The sequence below is a fragment of the Taurulus bubalis genome, assembly GCF_910589615.1.
Source record: "Taurulus bubalis genome assembly, chromosome: 3".
NCBI classification, from domain to species: domain Eukaryota; kingdom Metazoa; phylum Chordata; class Actinopteri; order Perciformes; family Cottidae; genus Taurulus; species Taurulus bubalis.
The window spans coordinates 36,754,100-36,772,736 of NC_136591.1; the positions used below are offsets into that span (position 1 = coordinate 36,754,100).

The window sequence follows — 18,637 nt, forward strand, 5'->3', positions numbered from 1 at the left end:
CTCCTCAGTATACAGTAATACAGTAACCCTTGTGAGATTACTTGTATATATTGTTGAGTGTCTGAGGAAGAAGATGAAAGTAAAAAGGTCCTGCACAGATTTTGCCAGTTTTTTAAGCATGAAAAGAATACTTGTATGCTCTTGTAAGCCAAGGACTTGCTGGTTAATTAGAGATAATAAAACAATAGGTCTGGGATTCATTCATGGTACTTATGAACAGTATAACACCCATAGGAGACCTCAAGTAGCACTAAATATGTTTTTTAAAAGAAAATACGACAATTACTGTATCTATTTGAAAGAAGTATACAGTATCTATGTAGACAATTTAAAATTATTTAAAGTAAGGTAAAAAATACAGAGGTTTAGTTGACATTTTTAGTTTTTGTTATAGAACTATTATCATGGAAAACACAATGAACAGTTTTAGCTTAATTTGTTATTTGCACGATTTTTTGGATCTATATCCCATGTAAAGCCCATTAATCAATTAATAGGTTAATAATTGAATAGCTGAATTAATAGGTGGAGTAATTTCTTAAGCAAGGTTCCCTGCTTTCTCAAATGTTCTACTTGAATCTTATCGTGAGTGCAAGACAGATATTAACACAAATGTTCTTACCTGTCTGGTGTGTGACCTCCACGAGGATACACACTGTCCCTGTGGATTAGATGCACAGAAAAAGTAAAATCCACTGTAAGAATAAACAAAAACACACGTATGGATGTCTTTGAACAAATAATGAAAATGTTGGACTTCATTTTTTTTTCTCAAAGTTGAGGAAAGAAGAGTACAAACCAAAGAAAAGCATTTTCTTCCAACCCCCCTCCATGATCTGCAGTGATGAGAAAATGTTTATAACAAATACAAGTCCACAAAAAGATGAAGGTACTTGTGTAAGTGTGGTCTTACCTCCTCTCGCTCAGTTTTCACTTGGAAGAAACGTCGCTGGGTTTGAATACTCAACTATCTGCGACCACCAGAAAGAGGTTGGATGTTTTTCTGAGATCACTTCCACCTCGCTGAGACACTTTGGGTTCAGAGAGGGGATGTTTGCATGATGGGTGTGAGTGCTCTTGTGTCTTTGTGAGGACCAATGCACACCTTGTCAGTCCTCCCAAGTATAGAAATGCAAATGTGTGTTTGTAAGAGAGGTTCCTCCATACATTTTGGTTTGCAGTCAGCCACAGCGATGTGTACAATGTACATAATGTCTGGACAGCACATTTGTTATTCTGAGCAACACATTTGCGTTGAAAAGACCAGCTGAGCTGCTTGTTGTTTCTCTAGAGCCCCCTCCCCTTACACCGTTTATCAAAGACCAGTTGAAGGTATTGCCTGTTTCACTACATCCTTAAATATCTTATTTCTCTGTGACACATCCATGAGCCACACTGTTGCACAGGGTAACGTCTGGCGGGCCGTGGATTTTTGACCTGGGCCTTCTGTGCCGTCTGATATAGTTTACATAAATAGGCGCATGACGGGATGCGGCGTCATTAACGGACAATGCATGTGGTCCACATCAACAAGAACCAGTCACATTTAGTTATAACAAAACATGACAAAACAATCCAACAAAACTGCGGCACTAAAACACTGCACTCAAGAGAACGAGCCATAAGGAACGATGTTAACTACCGCAAAATTCTCCACCACGCTCACCCGAGGAGGCGTAATGGAAAACAGGCTGACGGCGATCTGATTGGATAAGAGCTCTCCTTAAAAGAAGCTGCACTGGAAGCAGCGCTGCAGGCTGGAAGCAGAGCAACAGAGGAAGACGGGGGCTGTGGAATGAGAAAATAAGCTATAGGGAAAAATAATTATAATACATGTAGTGTATTTGTGAAAAACAATTAAATTATAAAATAGCTATAACTTTATGATTCTGTTTAGGCCACCAGAGAAGGCTTAGCAGGCCCTGACGGCCCTCCACTGGTAGTAGTTAAGTGTGTCCTGCTGCTGCTTGAAATACTCTATGAGCTATTGAGAAACAGACAAATGTTTTTATTAAAAAAAATTTAATTAACTATTATTGTAACTGCAACTGTTTTGTACTTTATGTACGACAAGACACAAGTTGAACATCCTGATCACAGGGACAAAAGACACCAAATGTGTGGTCAAAGCAGAAAAAGACAAAAGCAGCTTCTCCGTCCCAGTCAACTGGTTTCTCACGATCCCGCTGGTTTCTTCAAGCCCACCTTGATGCTCGTCGGAAGTCCCATTTCTATCAGCAGATTGTGAAACTGACAAAGCACAAATTATTTAATGTCGTCCAGGAGGCATTTTGTAACTCTTTAGAGGAACCAGGAGAAAAGAGGATTTTTATATCATCAGATATAACAGCAGCTATCTGACTAAATGAGTGAGGAAGGGATAATGTTTTCTTTTTTTGCACAAAATATCAAATTAAATATCATTAAATATTAAATGTATTATTTTACAGAATGGAAAACGACATTTTAGGGCTTTGGGCGTTCATGTTCTGCATCTCACCTGCACTAAAACCAGCTCCTTGATGTCGTCTTCACTCAGTTGTGCCTCGGAGGTGAATTTCACTCTCAGATGAATCACATGGTCTGCTAAGAACAAACCACGATTAAGACAATGCAAGGACAACATTAATTGAACAATAACTTTCAACATGCTGCTGTCAGGCTGCACAGAAAGCAGTAGAATCACCTCAACTGTGCAATATAAATACATTTTATTCTGTCTGTATATATCATATTGTTACTGTGCATTTATTACTGTTTATTTATGTTACTTGTTTTTATTTTGACTATGTCTCTTGTGTGCACTTTACCCGTTTGCTGCTGTAATCCTGCAAATTTCCCCACTGCGGGACTAATAAAGGAATGTCTAATCTAATCTAAGACTTATTGAACGGATGTGTATGTTGAGCTTTGTTCACTATTTATCATGACGAAATTCATAGTTACCATTACTTCTTGTTTGATCTGCTGCACTGGTTACGTCTCCATCAATGGTGGTCAAAGAGTGTCAATCAACATGCTTCCATTCATTAAAACTAAAACATGATTTTTCCACTTGTTTGGTTGAGTGTTGCTCCAGTGCAGTACTCTGTGTACTCTGTGTACTCTGGGAGGTCCTTGTACTAGTGGAGGCTCCCTCTGTGGTAGTTGTGGTGGGAAAAACTTGAATTTCCTCTGCAACATAGATATGACATAAAATGTGTGTCAACATTGCGCTCTGTAGATTATCCAGAAGACGTCCTCTCCACTCATGAGCAGCGGTTTCAGGCGCTCACCAAAGCTGAGACTCACTCTTTTCTCGCCGCAGAGAGGAGCGAGCTCCTCGCTGTGACCTCATCATGTCTGGGCGGCGCAGATCAACGGCAGCGCAGCTCTGCCTCTCTGCAGCACTTTGATCTAGAGGCCTTTGCAAAAAAGGAAAATAAAAAAAAGGTCCTTCAGAAAATCCTGGTGTTGGAGCCATATGTTTGGTTTTGATTATAAATCATGTCATATCATTTATTTGTGTGATCTAAGGACGTTCCTTTGCCATATGAATGGATGTTATATTAATCTGATGAGGATCAGCTGGTATAAAATGAAGGGGTGGGACTGAATCTCAGGTTTTATTTTCTTTATGTAGAACGGGACATCGGCACAGTCTTTGACCTCAGGCTAGAACCTCTAGAGCCTCACGTTAGATCTCAGGCTAGAACCTCACGCTAGAACCTCACGCTAGAACCTCACGCTAGAGCTTCAGGCTAGAACCTCACGCTAGAGCTTCAGGCTAGAACCTCACGCTAGAGCTTCAGGCTAGAACTTCACGTTAGAACTCAGGCTTATAACCTCACGCTAGAACCTCACTCTAGAACCTCACGTTAGAACCTCACGTTAGAACCTCACGCTAGAACTTCACGTTAGAACTCAGGCTTATAACCTCACGCTAGAACCTCAAGCTAGAACCTCAATCTAGAACCTCACGTTAGAACCTCACGTTATAACCTCACACTAGAACTCACACTAGAACCTCATGCTAGAACCTCACGTTAGATCTCAGGCTAGAACCTCATGCTAGAACCTCACTCTAGAACCTCACTCTAGAACCTCACGCTACAACTCACGCTAGAACTCACGCTAGACTTATGATTTTGTTAAGTTTGATAAAAGTGAAAATAAATCTCCAGTTATTATTTGACCCTTTTAACGTGCGAGTCAAGAAACAGAGTCCCGTAACGTGGAACCGAATAGAACAAGGAACAGGCCACCACACCAGGAGTGTCTTGTCTCATATTTTACAGAACAACAATCTGGTCTATAAAAGGGACAACAGACACTGGACCACGTCAGACCTGTAGCGCTGACCCTGATCCGAGTTCCTGTCTCCGTAGACACCACCGTCCTGGCACTCCGTCCAGGCCATCGTCCCTTTACAGTCCTGAGGCCTTTCCCCCAGCAGGTTTATTTCTCCCAGCAAGTTTATTTGACGAGGAAGGCCGAGGCCAAGAAAGCAGAGTCCTGTGGACGAGGACGCGAGACACATGTTGAAGATGGTTAAATGGATCAGAAAGAAGTGTTCATTGAAGTCCAACGGAAATCATCTTTAGTCAAAATAACACATTTTTGTATTGTATTGTGCAAGAGAAAGATTCACAGCAGAGAGAGAGATATCTGCACTATGGTAAGTATTTGTGTGACAATAAACTCGTAGCTTTTGTTTACACCATATCTCAACAACCCACTTTTCTATCCGCATGAGAAACATTTGTTCCGAGTGAGATTTACCTGCGAGGAACAAGATGACAGACAGTCTGCCTTTCATGTCTCGTCAGCTTCCTTCACACCTTTTCACACACACACTGAACCGAGCGCCCTAAAAGAGAAGCAAGCGTACATTTCTACATCTCATGATCTCAGTCCATTTACTTGAGCACCACATTTAAGCGCAATTTGAAGAATGCATTATTTACTTTTATGAAGCAGTTAAAAGAGCAATATACTGCTTAAACATTCATACATCAATAAATATAAACAAAACATTTTTCTGCACAGTACTTTGTTTTACCAAAAATACTACTGTACTTTTACTGACAACATTTTGAAGGCACTGCTTTGATTTTTACATGTTTTGCTGCTTTTACCAAAATAAAAGGATCTTAAAATGTAAATTTTGTGTTTAAATGTAAAAAAGTTCTTTCAACGCTGTACTGTAGACACTATACAATATATTATGACACCATCAATTTAAAAACAGAAAAACCCTCAAAGAGCAAATCACTGCACTACATTTTATTTATTTGCTGCTGGATTAAAGTCTTCATCTTCAGCTTTAAATCACTAACGCTAGGAATGCTTTAACGGATATAAACTTTGCGTTTAAAAAGGTAATGGATGGGAAGATCGTTTGTTGCATTATATCCGCCTTCCTCACCTGTATCTTTGTAGTCGTCCTCGTCTCTCGCTTCACTGTTGTGCACGAGCAGGGTCAAAGGTCAAACCGGCTTCGGAAGTAAGTTTGTGCCAAAGATGTAATCCTTGTGATCCACAGATTATATCCACGATATGCCAAACATAACACTTGAAGACTCACGGCATCGTATTTGATGGTTTGATAGCGTTAAACTGAATGAGGCTAATGAGTGATACCATTCAGTCTTTCAACCAGAGGATCGACAAACTGGATGTTTCACAACTCTAATGACCAAATTTAAAGGGATACTCATCAGAAATGCTATAAAAATTTCCGAATATTCGTTAACACCTTTAAAGTGAGTTTCGGGAGACTAAATGTATATTTAAGAGCTTGATTTCCTCAACAATGTCAGATGATTTAATTACGCATCTAATTAAATCTGTTGAATTAGTTTTATCCCACCAACATCCAAAAGCAAAACATTATTTTAAATTCAGAGCGATATAAAACGGAGCAACAAGAAAGAAAACGGCTGAAAGATTATATTATTATATGAACAAATTGAGTTCACTGACTATCACTAACGGCCTCAAACAGTCAGGGTTACATGCTCGCCACAAACGGTTCATTTAAAGTCAAGTGGAAACATTTTCTTAAACATTGAACCTCAGAATAACGTCGAGAAGTACGATCCGGCTCTTTAAGAAAAACAGAACATTCAAAACAAAAAACTACATTTCCTTTTAATTTTATTACAAAAACAAAAACAGGATTTTCAGAATTAAACAGTACAACAACAAATCTACTCAGAATAAAAAAGAAAGAAAAAGAAAAGAGGATCAGAGGAGGACGAGTGTGAGGGAGAGTGTGTGTGTGTGTGTGTGTGTGTGTGTGTGTGTGTGTGTGCGCATAAGTTTACAAACCCCAATTTAAAAAAAAAAGAAGAAGAAATCAGAAAATTTATCTGCCCCCTCAAAGAGAAAAAAAGAACATTTTTTTAATCTTATTACTACAATTCAATAAACAGGAAACATGACGGGGAGCATGAAACAAAAGACGCGGTGGAGAGTCTCAGCTTTTATACAAAAACACTTGGCAGAGGATTCGTCAAGCCTGTTCTTTTATTATTAGTTAAGAAACTCATCTTTTTCAACAGAAAATAAACGATGCTCGCAAATAAAAACCCAATTAAACACACACACACACACACACACACACACAAACACAAACATGGAACCCTGATGGATGGAGAGGGAGGTGGGAACAAAAGAGAATGAGGAAGGGAAGGAGGAACAAGCTAATGGATGAAGTGTGTGTGTGTGTGTGTGTGTGTGTGTGTGTGTGTGTCGGTTCTTTACCATTTCAACATGACACTTCACTGACCGACACGAGAATATGGAGCGTCTACGTCTATATACACATCGTGTGTCCGAGTGTGTGTGTGTGTGTCTTAAGTATGAGTCAAAAGAGCTAGTTGGGGTTGAGGGAAGGGTCAACTAGGTTTGGCAGTGTGTGTGTGTGTGTGTGTGTGCGTGCGAGTGTGTGTGTGTGTGTGTGTGAGAGAGAGAGAGAAAGACATTTTAGGACCGTCGCTTCTTCTTGCTGGGCGCGCTGCTGGGCGCTGAGGGGCGGCTCTTCCTCTTCTTGTTGCTGCTGGCGGTGGTGGTGTCCTCCTCCACGTACTGGCTCTCTCTGTCAGCTGACCACAACAAAGTACACAACGCGTTAAACACAGTAAGATAAATACCAACAGTTGAGGTTTTGAGGAAAAAGTCATGGAGGATTATAAATGTGTTAAATCTACAAACCTTTCCTGGCTTCTTCCTCCAGCTCGTCCCAGTCTTTGCCGCTCTCCTCCTCGCTGCCCTCCGACTCGTCGCCGCCGCTGAAATCTACAAATCGAAGCAGACGACGGCGCCGATGAAACTATTGGACTCTGAGATTCTCCACATCGCGTCAGACGTTTCCGACACGAATTCAACATTTTTATTCGAATGAAAACTTGCGCCTGAACCGTAGTAAAACACTTAAAAAAAAAAAGACAATCTTACTGGAGTCCTCCGTGTCCGAGCTGTAGTCCTCGTCGCTGTCTTCCTCCTCCTGCTCCTCGTCGTCGTCTGCAGACGGGTTGAACGTTTCATCCTCCATTTCGGACTCCGAATCTTCCTCCGCACCGTCTCCCTGAGACCGAAACAAGACGCCGTGAGGGCGACGCAAACGCGTTTGTCTAAAGTCGCGACGGAGGAGGAAAAAGCGCCGAACGTACCTCGCCCTCCGGGTCCAAGAAAGACCAGCCTCCCTGCTCGAAGAAGCCCTCGGGGTCGTCCACGATGGTCTTCATGATCTTGGTCCAGTTCAGGGACTGGACTCCCTCCGTGTATTTGATGTCACACGAGCTGATGGAGACGGAACGCATTCGATTAAACCGGAGCGCTGCGCGTGTAAAGAAGCGGCTGGCATTTCAAAATGAGATCCTACTTGAGCCACTCCTTGATGGGGTCGAGGGAGTTGACGGGCACGGCGTTGATCATGGTGACCTTCTTGTTGTAGTCCTTGTAGACGATGACCACGTCGAAGTTCTTCAGGTGGAACTGCACGCGCTCAAAGTGGACCAGCTCCACCTCGTCCAGGGTCACCACGAACGGGGGCTGCACACAAACCAGTCAATATTCATAGTTATTAAACAGTTTTATGAATTCATGCATTTTTATTTTAAAATAGGACCAACAATACATTTTAAATTCACAGCTGATTTGTTAATGTTTTGTTGAAAAGACGATAACTTTATTTAAAGAGTAATTTATCTATACACCAGAGTTAAACGACCTTACTGCACAGTTTCTGAACATGTTCCAGAAGGTTTTGAAGTGACTCGTGCATCAACGCCAACTCCTTTCTACCAAAATTGGGTAGAAAGACGTCCGCCTTGAAAGGCGCCTCCAAATAAAATGCATTATTATTATTATACAACAGTTACTTATTCAGTCCCTTCTTCAAACTCCCAAACCAGAGCTGCTGTTTATCAAACAACGGATCTCGATTCTGTCGAGTTCCAACGAGGTAAAAATGGTTTCTGTCAATGGAGTCTGGGAGCTTTAAAGAGCGCAAATAACGGCGGTTTCTTTTCACATCTAATTGTTGGAACGGTGGGAAGACCGACAGACGGGTTAGATCAGTTTAATTTAGTTGGTGCTGGAGTGAGGTGGCTTTGAGGAGAGCATATTACAATAAATAGTGACATTCCTTTGATTGTATTGAATTAGGGTTGCAAAATTCCGGGAATATTCAAAGTTGGAAACTTTCCACGGGAATAAACTGGAAATGTTGGGGTAATTTAACTGTATTTACCTTGTCATAAGCAGACATGCACGCAAACATGTATAATACAACTTTTAAAAATGACATTTTGTGAGTAGAACTTTATTCTTTCATCGAACAACAAAAACATGAACATTAAATAAAAAAGGTGTATTCCCTATGATCACCACCCCCCAACCCAATTTTTTTTGTTGCGAGCTATAATTGAAATCTCCATCTGTCTGCAATACCGCTCTTGGCCTCTACGCAACTCGCCACTCTCACACGTTTCAGGCAGACAATGTTCCCAACCAATAATAATGTGTCCAGTAATGAACTTTCCCCAAAGACAAAAGCCAGATGTTAGTGTGTTTCTGTCCAGTGGGCCCACTCACCCATTCAGTGGTGTTGACGAGGGACCCGGACGTGGGCTGGAGCAGGCAGGTACTCCTGTAGGGGGCGCCCTGGAAGCTAGAAAACAAAAAGAGCCAAGACGATCAGACGGGTATTGAGCGTTCCTCTTCCTCCGTCACAGTTTCTCTTGTGGCTCCACTCACCCGAGGTCTCTGAAGGGCACCTCGAACTCCAGCTCCTCTTTGGTCAGCGTCTCCACTTTCTCGATGAAGTTCTTGAAGGCCGACTTGAGCTTGTGCCTCATCTCGCGCTCCATCTGCTCGGCGTACAGGTCGTCCCGGTCGTGCATGTGTTGGTGTTTGCCCAAGTCGGTGGTGATCTCCCCGACCTCGGTGTAGAACTGCACGTCGGTGTGGCGCCGCTTACCGAACATGATGGCGTTCTGGACGACGACGACAAAAAAAAAAAAAGTTGTACTTGAACATAAAAGATCATTCTAAAAACGTGTGACTGCATGGCATCGGTGAAGCAACGACGCTACCTTGAGGTGGAAGTGGAGGACGATGATCATCTCGCCGTCACACGGCTGGAAAATGGCGTGTTTGATGTTGTTGTAAAGAATGTCAACTTTGTCGCCGCGGACCGACGTGAAACGGAAACCTGTGAAGAAGAAGAAGGAGAGTTTCTATTGAAAACTGAGCGCGTGTTTCAGCGTCACTCATTCGTCCCAAGAGGCGCCTCGTCCCACCGTTGGTGTGCGCCTCCAGCGAGCCCTGCATCCTCTTCTGGGCGATGTTGGGTCGGATGTAGAGGTCTTTGAGCTTGGGGTTGCTGCGGTTGAGGTTGATGACCAGCGAGTCCTGCTTGACGATGCCCTCCTTCTCCTTCTCCTCGGCCTCCCGCGTCTTGTAGCGCTTCTGCACCTCCTTGATGATGCGGAAGGCGTTCTGCAGGTTGGTGGAGGGAACCGACGGGTCGCCGGGAGCTTTGAGGTTGGACGCTCGGTACGTGCTGAGAGGAGGAGGAAGCGAGGGAGGAGGGAACGGTGCAGATTGTGAGCGAGTGAGACGGATGAATAAGACAAAAACACCCTTCAAGGGCAACTCAATACCCTCATCACCAATCAAACCAATGACATTTTAACACGCAACACATTTCTCTGACTAGTTGCTCCCTCTTCAGTTGAAGGTGCAACTTTTGTTGAGACTAAAGTTTTGCTGAAAAACTCAAACTAATGAGGAATCATGGAGTCCAGCCATTACTTCAAATTTGGGCACCCCGTTTCTAGAGCTGGGCGATAATTTATCACCTTTCAGTGGGATGGTTGTCAGGGGGAAATCATGTATCGAGATGATGTCATACTCAATCTTCTAAATTGATAGAAGTACGAGTGTGTATACACACACACACACACCAAAGAAAATGGGACGTGAAATATTTAAATATTTGCACTAAATCCTCCCTGCTGCTGTCAGACTACACAACAAACTGAGCTAAAAACAAAACACTTCAATCACTTTTTGGTCACTAACTGGTGGAATATAACAAAAAAAAAAAAATTGTAAATACTTGTTTATCATTTATACATACACACACACACACACACTAGTGCTATTGTGGATTATTGTTTACTTATATTTATTACTTGTTTTTTATTTTACTACCATCTCTTGCTGCTGTAATTCTGCAATTTCCCCACTGCGGGACTAATAAAGGATCATCTGATTCTATCTTACTAAAATACTTTTCAGTCAAGTATTTAATTCCCACACGAGTAAACAAAATAAAGTTGAACCATGTGGTTATTTTATAAACACTATTTAACGACCAGAAGACATGCTATGTATCGTGATGTACATCCTTTAGCGGGATAAATGAGTTTGACTATATAAGAGACTGGACTGGAAGTTCAGAACGTTTTCTTATATCACTTTGCAAATAGTTCAGACTCACATTTCTTTAACGAACGTGGCGTCGGGGTTGGGGAAGATGTTTCCCTCCTGCCGCCCCAGAGAGCTGCCGGGGACGTAGAAGTTGATCCTCAGGTACGTGTAGTCGCCTTCTACGGACATACTGATGTTCTACAGAGAGGGACACAGTCTTTATATAGAAAGAGTCCAGGGGAACGAACAGAAAGCTGGTGGACAGGTGGGGTCTAGTACCTTGATGGTGGCGATGTGGAACGGCGTGGCGATACCGAAGACCGGCATGACGACGGTCTCGTACTTCTTGTCGATGAAGATCTTCATTTCTCGGATGTCCTTTTCTCTCGGCATCTGGGACACGTTCTTATAGGACACGTTGGATTTTCTGGCCCTGGAGAGGAAAAGAAGAACTCAATTAATCAACAAAAACTGAATTACATGCGTGGCTTTATTGCCTACTCTTCTCTTCGGGCATCATTTAGGCACTTATTAAGCAACTTACAATTAATTTAACCACTTTAAGAGGATACAAAAGTTACCAAATACAATTACTGTGATCCTTTTTTATCAACGTTTAATGTGAAATCCTATAATTGTCTCAAACCTCAAGCATCCAGCTGACATAAGACACACAACTTAAACCCACACACACATATTTACCCGCAAATGACAAACAGAAAGAACAAAACACAATACATAAAAGATATAAGACAGTAAAATTAGGAAAAATAAAGCTAAAAAATGAACATTTGCACGTCGGTTCATTCGTTTTAAACGTGGCATTTCAGCAGAGCTGCAGATAAAGATCCGGCTACACCGATAATAGCATTATACCAGTCATAATTGATTCCAGTGGCGGCTGCGTGGGAACATTTGTGGTTCATTAATAATCCGTGGCCGTCCACATAATCAGGACATTGTAATCATGAAGTAAGAGCAGTATACAAAAGGCTGCCACCCTAATGGAACCATCTCAAACGTGTCCTTGTGTTCTCTACTTCTCAGAGGAGGATTACAGGCGAACGCATTCGAGTTACACGGGAGGCGACGATGTCCGACACTCACTTCTGAATCTGATTATCTCCTTGCCGCTCCGTCAGACGACGCTTGGCTTCCTCGTTCAAATGGTTCGCCAACTCCTTCTGGTGAGCCCGCCTCTTCTCCTCCGCCGTCATCTCGTTCTAGGTTGGACAACAGACACGACTGAGTGATCGTACACACAAACGCTTATTATTATTATTCTTGTACACAGGGATGGAGGAACATAAAATGTATATAAAAACACATGCAGAATGTGGACATGTGTTACACGGCTTTGGATGGTCAGAAAAATATATTAAAAAAATTTCAAAAAAAAAAAAAACACACACAAAAGAAAGAAAACGAGAACGAAAAAAACAAAGGACGACAACTTCTCCCCGATCAGTAAGCTAAGTAAGATCAGCCGATGAGACTTGAGAATAAAACAGTGAATACTTACCTTCCCAAGTAGCTGGTAGAGCACAAAAACAACACTCTTAGTTACCAACACTCGGTCAAAGTGCCAAATAAACACTGATCACCAGTCAGATATCGAACCGCGCGACACAGACACACTTACTCTGGTTCTGTCTGCCAGCAGGGCGGCGCTGCGAGCGCCTTTCCCCAGCAGCTCCTCCGCATCGTCCCCATCTTCCTCGTCGTCGTCGTCCTCATCGTCATTCTGAGGAGCAAAGAAAAAAAGAACCAACGTTGGCGCCGATTTTGTAACATTACAGCTGATAAACGTCCCCAAAGCGAAGAGTAATCACAGATACAGCTACCGGGTAACTCTTAAAGCACGACTGATGTCAATGAAATATCCTAAATTCTCAAGCAGGGGCTTTAAATACTTGCAGAGGACTTTATTTTGAAGGATATTTGCTCGTATTTTAGTGGATTTGCTTATTTTCTGCATTACGCTTCAAACTACTTTTAAAAAGCCCTGATATGCTTTTATTTCCTAACGAGGCTTTTATTGTGAAACATTAGCAGGAAGTCAGTGACCTGCACACCTCACATACAGGTAGCTACTGCCAACCTGTGGCGCAAAATACAGTTTGGAGACATCCAGAAGTGTTGAAAACGATTATATTGTTACATTTATTGGGTTCGTTTCCATTAATAAAAAAGGAAAACTGACCGTGAATACGGATCTACAAGCGTCGCTTCAAACCCTTTTAGAAATACAGAAAAATAGATGACCCAACTGTTCAGCTTACACTCGTTTGTTTGTTTGTACCTTCAAGAAGATGCCCACGTTCTTGATCTTTTTCTTGACGGGTGTGAGTATCGTGGCGGCGTCTTCCTGTTACGGAAACATTTCAGGTTGCGATCAATAAGTTGCATAATCGAGCGCCGTGACCTCAACGCTAGAAACTCGCTCGCGTGGGCGTCGAAGGCGCTCCTTACCTCGTTGATCTGTATCGTGTCGCCGATGAACAGGGCGTACTTCTTCTGCTCGTCCTTCTTGCCTTCTTTATTCACGAGGTCAGCGAAACCCAAACTGACGCTCAGCACCATGCCTGGAGGAGACGCAGTCAACAATGACGCGATTGCACTTTTGAGACGCAGTCGCTCGATGTTAAAGCGCAATGTGGAGAGTGCTCACCTTTTTTAAGTTTGTACTGGTTTTTAGAGTTCAACACCAAGGAGCCTTCTCTGAACTCAATTCCCATCGCAAAGCTACAAAAGACGAGAAGAAACAAAACAAAGATATGAGCCAAGTGTGTAAATGTGAAATAAAAAAAAAACGTGCCAAATGTGTGCATCTACCCGAGGTTTTTGGTCAGTTTTGCTACGAGCTCCGACTTCTCCTTCTTCACGTACTCCTGGACCGCGCTGTAGGCCTCGCTGATTTTTACACCTGCAAACAAGAAATAATGTTTAGAAAAACAGCAAAACGCACAAAGGTACTGAACCTATATTTGCCACATGTGCTTGTAATAATCATTACTTCTGTTTATTATAGAACCAAGTGGATTTATTCTCATTAAATATTTCTAAATCATATATTTTAGTCCTTTTTTAGCCCCAAAAAGCCAAAGATTTGACGTCTCAAGCCTCTTCCTTCTTAGGACAATCTTTGCGCTTTGAACTGTTCGAGTTAAACAAACATTTTGAACACAAAGTTGCGACATTTTTCGCGGCAATAAATCAATACAATCGTTAGCTCCCACGCTGCCGGCATGCTCCTGAACGCACCGTGCTTGAGGTGCTTGAGCAGCTCCTCCTCCACCTGCAGCAGGAAGTTGTAGTTGTCCTGCATCTCCTGAGGCGGGTCCACCATGAGGGTGCGCACCAGGTTGGAGCAGTATGACTTGTAGCGGATCCCCATGGCACACGTGATGGCCCCGAAGTGCATGTGGTTCTTGTCGCTGGAACAGAAAAAGGGGGCGTGGCCGTTAATGAGGGCCAGGGTCAAAATGTACGTTTGTCTTTCGGTTGTTTTCCGTTTTCACGCTTCTAGTCTATGCTAAGCTAGGATAACCATCTTGTAGAAGTAGCTTTAAAAACGTGTTTTAAGCTAAAACGTATTATTTGGTCAACCATTTTTTTAAATAAATAAATATATATATATTTTTTTTTTATATTAGATTTTGTCATTTCTCAGCAAAAATGACAAACAGTCCCCAGTTCCACATTCTCAACCTTAACATGTTGGCTTTTCTTATTCTAATATGATAATAAACTGAATATTTTGGGTTCTTAAAGTGTAAAATAAGCAATTTGAATATATATTCTTGGTCTTTAGGAGATTGTGAATTAAAAGTATAATAAAAAGATGTAATTATAAACATAAATGTTTTCTATTTGAAAAAGGAGAGTTACAATTATTTAGTTGCATTAGTTAAAATATATTTTCAGGAGGTGTTGAACCAGAAAAATAAAAAAAGGTTTTTTTTTTTTTTTACACAATTACCAACAGCTTCAATGTTAAAAACATATCACCGTGTCTCCGCTCAGGTGAGGGGAGCTACCTGACGACGCTGAACTTGAGGCTGTAGTTCCCTCCGCTCTGGATGATGGGCGGGTAACACATCTCCACCGTGGAAGGATCCGCGCCGCCCAGGTACTTCTTCTCCTCGATGGCCTTCTCCACCGACTCCGCCAGTTTGCTGTGCCGCACTTTCTGTTGGGGGAAGACGACGAGACGGGAATGAAGACTCTGGATTTTTACCACACACACACACACACATTTTAAACAGAGAAATGTTCTGCTGGAGAAGATCCTGGCTCTTATTGACTACGTCTATTTGAAAAGCGCTCAGTTATTCAAGCAAAGATATGAAGGTCAGTATGAATGCTAAGGAACAGAAAAACCTCCAATTATTCAGACTGAAAGGTGTTCACACATCATTTAATTTAGCTGCTTGTAAGTCAATATTAATTGAAAGCAGATGCAAACTAAGAGCATACAGTTTCTATCAATGCAACTGCCAGGAGGTTGTGTTTTGTTTTATCAAATCAAGTGTGAGATACCTTAAATCAAGGAGGCTGATACCTGCGTTTTTTTCCAACTTTGCTGCTCGTAGCTACGTGAAAATGATACGACGTAAGCGACTGGACATCGGTTCTGTGGCCACCGAGCAGTTAAAACGCCTATAATGCCAGGACACAAACCCTCAGCTCTTCCTCCTCCTCACCTCGTCTGCGTCGACGATCTCCATGACGCGCTCCTTGAAGAACTTGGAGTAAACCTCGCTGGTGATGGCGGCGGCCTTCTTCATCAGGGACAGCTCTCCGTCTTCCTTCACCGCGATCGTGTACGCGACCACAGCGCTGATGTCGACCTGCAGGTAAAAGAAATGGAAAAGAAAAAAAAGGGGAAGTTGTTGACCAAACTACAGATACAAGACAGAAAAAAAAGTGCAACTTCAAGTGACATCTTTGTTACCTTCACCAGCCCATCGGCGGTGATGGTGTCGTTCCAGCTCTTCATGTAATCTCCGGGGAATTTGTCTTTGCTGAAGATGCCGACCGTCTTGCCCTCTTTGCTGCCTCGGATCGCCTCGATCATCTTGTCGAAGTTCGCCTTGTTGCTTTCATTCTGAGAGGCACGCGACACCAAAAAGGCAATTAAGAACCCGATTTACTTTGACAAGAAATACACACAGAAAGTTTGTTCACACCCTCATATGATAAAATCATGCGCGGACAAGTGTACAAAGGGCAGCGAGTATTCGACCATTACCTCCGTGTCTTTACACAGGTTACCTTTTCTCTGGTGAGCAGGGTGATGGGCGGGACACCGTTGGCGTTCTCGTTGCCTTTAGTCATAGCCACCTGTTTGAGGAAATCCACCTTCTTCTTGCTGGCGAGGAAGATGATTTTGGTGTCGCAAAACACCATGATGGTGTCCGTCAACTCGTAGCCAAACAGCCATGTCTGAGGGGAAATAAATAAAGACGAATTCAACAAGATTCACTGAGTTTTTCCATCTGTGCAACCCTAACTTCAGCCAGTGAAACACTAGTTTAAGTTCATCAAAATATTTGGCGAACAATCAGACGATAAATTCAGCTGCGATTGCATTTTAAAGACGTTCAAACTTTTTGTACGGCTGCTCAAGAAACACTTTGTTTACATGCAACAATAAAGCACGTTGATTATGTTCCTAATTCATTCTTTATTCTCACAATATGATCAAAAGGAAACAAAATCGATAAGCAGAACCGATCAGAGTTCTAGAGTCGATAAAATCCCAACGACACCCGTCCCAATCCAGAGCCTGAATGCATCAGCACCCTGGGTGACCGCATCAGCACCCTGGGTGACCGCATCAGCACCCTGGGTGACCTCATCAGCACCCTGCAGGGTGCTCTCACCTGAATGGCCGTGGACTTGGCGTACACGATTTCCTCGTCCACGCCGACGGACACCACGATGGCATCAACTTTGCCAAACTCATCTTCTCCTTTCTGGGAAACAAAAAAAAAAGCAAAAGCACGTCATTTGATGTTATGCTTAAAAATAAATTAACAGAATTACAAAAACACATTTTTAGTTGCTTCTACTTTGTCCTAAAATCACCCCCAAGACAAAGAGTGCTTCAGGTGTGACATGAATAACCTGAGTGAAGCCAGCCAGTCCAGTCGTGTTAGCATCACTGAAAAGTAGATTTGAAACCGCAAAACCAGCACCTGAAGCTGCATCACCTGGCAGCACCCTGGGGGGCCATCAAGACACAAAGAGCTGTTTTTTTTGTTAAGTCTTTAAACGACTTTTAACGCGAACAAAGCGCTCCTTAATGGGCTCATTTGTATAATTGGACTCCAATAACCAAGTGAATGCTAAAAGTTAAAACTTCCAATGAGTTTAATACCTTAATAAATTAGCCATACGGTAACGTTGAGTCATAATTCAGAGAAAGTGGTTCCCAGACATCCTGCACATGTTACCGGGACATATTCATGCTAGTTATAAGCTAACAGCTAGCATTAGCGTGGAGCGACCGTTACAAACTACAATCTGACATTCACTGACATAAAACGTCCAAAGGCTCGTTGGCAGCCAACGGTCAGACACCCCTGTGCGGTACATTGTGTTTCTGGGACCAGTTTAACACGATATATTGGTAAAATAAACACACACACGCTCGGCTCACGGACACATTTTAGCTCGGCTAGCGAGTTAGCTTGTGGCAAACTCACTAGCTAACGTGGAACATGAGTTAGCTTGGAGTATGTTGTGACAAGAGACTGAAAACGCGTCCATTTGGGGAAGAAAACAGCAAGTTTGAGTGTGAATAAAGCGGGTTTGAATGTGGAGGCTGAGGCCTGGTTGTCGGCACCGCTCACGCCGACAACACAGCCCCCTCGCTGGGGGAGAAAAACGCGGCTAACGTAGCCGTTTTTTTGGTAACGTTGCCTCCCGCACGGGTCACTTTCCTCCTCCTGGTTAAAGTGAAGCCCGGCGGACGACCAACGGCCGTCACGCGCCTCAAACCGCCCGTTCGTTTTCCTCACCTTCCAGTTGCTGTACAGCCTCTTGATGCGGCGGTAGTACGCGTCCTTGTCCAGGTTTACCGCCATGGTGAGTCCTCTGTTGCAAACTCCAGCTCCCGGCTTCGCTTCTCAAGCAGGCCGGATGATGATGATGATGATGAGTGTCAACTAACAATAACGCACTTTCTTCCTCTCCACGCCTGTCGAGGTCCACGGGCCACTACCAGTCCTGCTGTGCTAGCTCCCTTATATTTTCCCCACAGAGGCCTTTTCCACTGAAGAGAAGGAGAAATGTACAAAAAAAAAAAAGACACCCAAAAAGAGCCTTCTAAGAAATCTCTCGATTAAAATACGATAAATTATTAAAATGTATTGTAATTTGGCTTTACGCCACACTCGCAACCACGCACACACCAATCTGTTATAATTAAGTCCTCGGTCCCTCCTCCTTTCCTTTCTCCTTTGCTTCCTTCGCCTCTCCCTCCCCCTCAGAGTCTGCACATATCAGCTTTTACAATTAACAAACGATATTTAAAACCATGATGGCGTCCGCATAAACTCCTCGCGTGACCCTAAACAACGGGACCAAGAGACACGATGGACTAAAGTCTCACTCATCGGGGAATTCTTGTCTTCCTGATTTTGTTACTTAGTGATTGAATGTAATGGTTTTGTGGCGCATTCTCGTGTTATTTGCGGAGCCGCAG

The 18,637-nt window shown here is 42.9% G+C and overlaps 1 protein-coding gene across 1 annotated transcript; it reads right to left on the bottom strand.

Annotated features, from left to right (window-relative positions):
- Nucleotides 1-6,164: 6,164 nt before the first annotated feature.
- supt16h (SPT16 homolog, facilitates chromatin remodeling subunit) lies at nucleotides 6,165-18,017 on the bottom strand (the record flags this gene model as incomplete). Its single annotated transcript, XM_079214618.1, has 24 exons — nucleotides 6,165-7,088; nucleotides 7,198-7,281; nucleotides 7,441-7,570; nucleotides 7,656-7,785; nucleotides 7,868-8,037; nucleotides 9,082-9,157; nucleotides 9,244-9,482; nucleotides 9,582-9,700; nucleotides 9,789-10,051; nucleotides 10,994-11,121; nucleotides 11,203-11,356; nucleotides 12,031-12,146; nucleotides 12,566-12,667; nucleotides 13,226-13,291; nucleotides 13,396-13,508; nucleotides 13,595-13,668; nucleotides 13,759-13,849; nucleotides 14,188-14,360; nucleotides 14,964-15,115; nucleotides 15,630-15,776; nucleotides 15,881-16,033; nucleotides 16,201-16,371; nucleotides 16,812-16,904; nucleotides 17,952-18,017. 24 exons carry the CDS (start codon nucleotides 18,015-18,017, stop codon nucleotides 6,970-6,972), a joined length of 3,129 nt encoding a protein of 1,042 aa, XP_079070744.1. The 3' UTR covers nucleotides 6,165-6,969.
- Nucleotides 18,018-18,637: the final 620 nt, after the last annotated feature.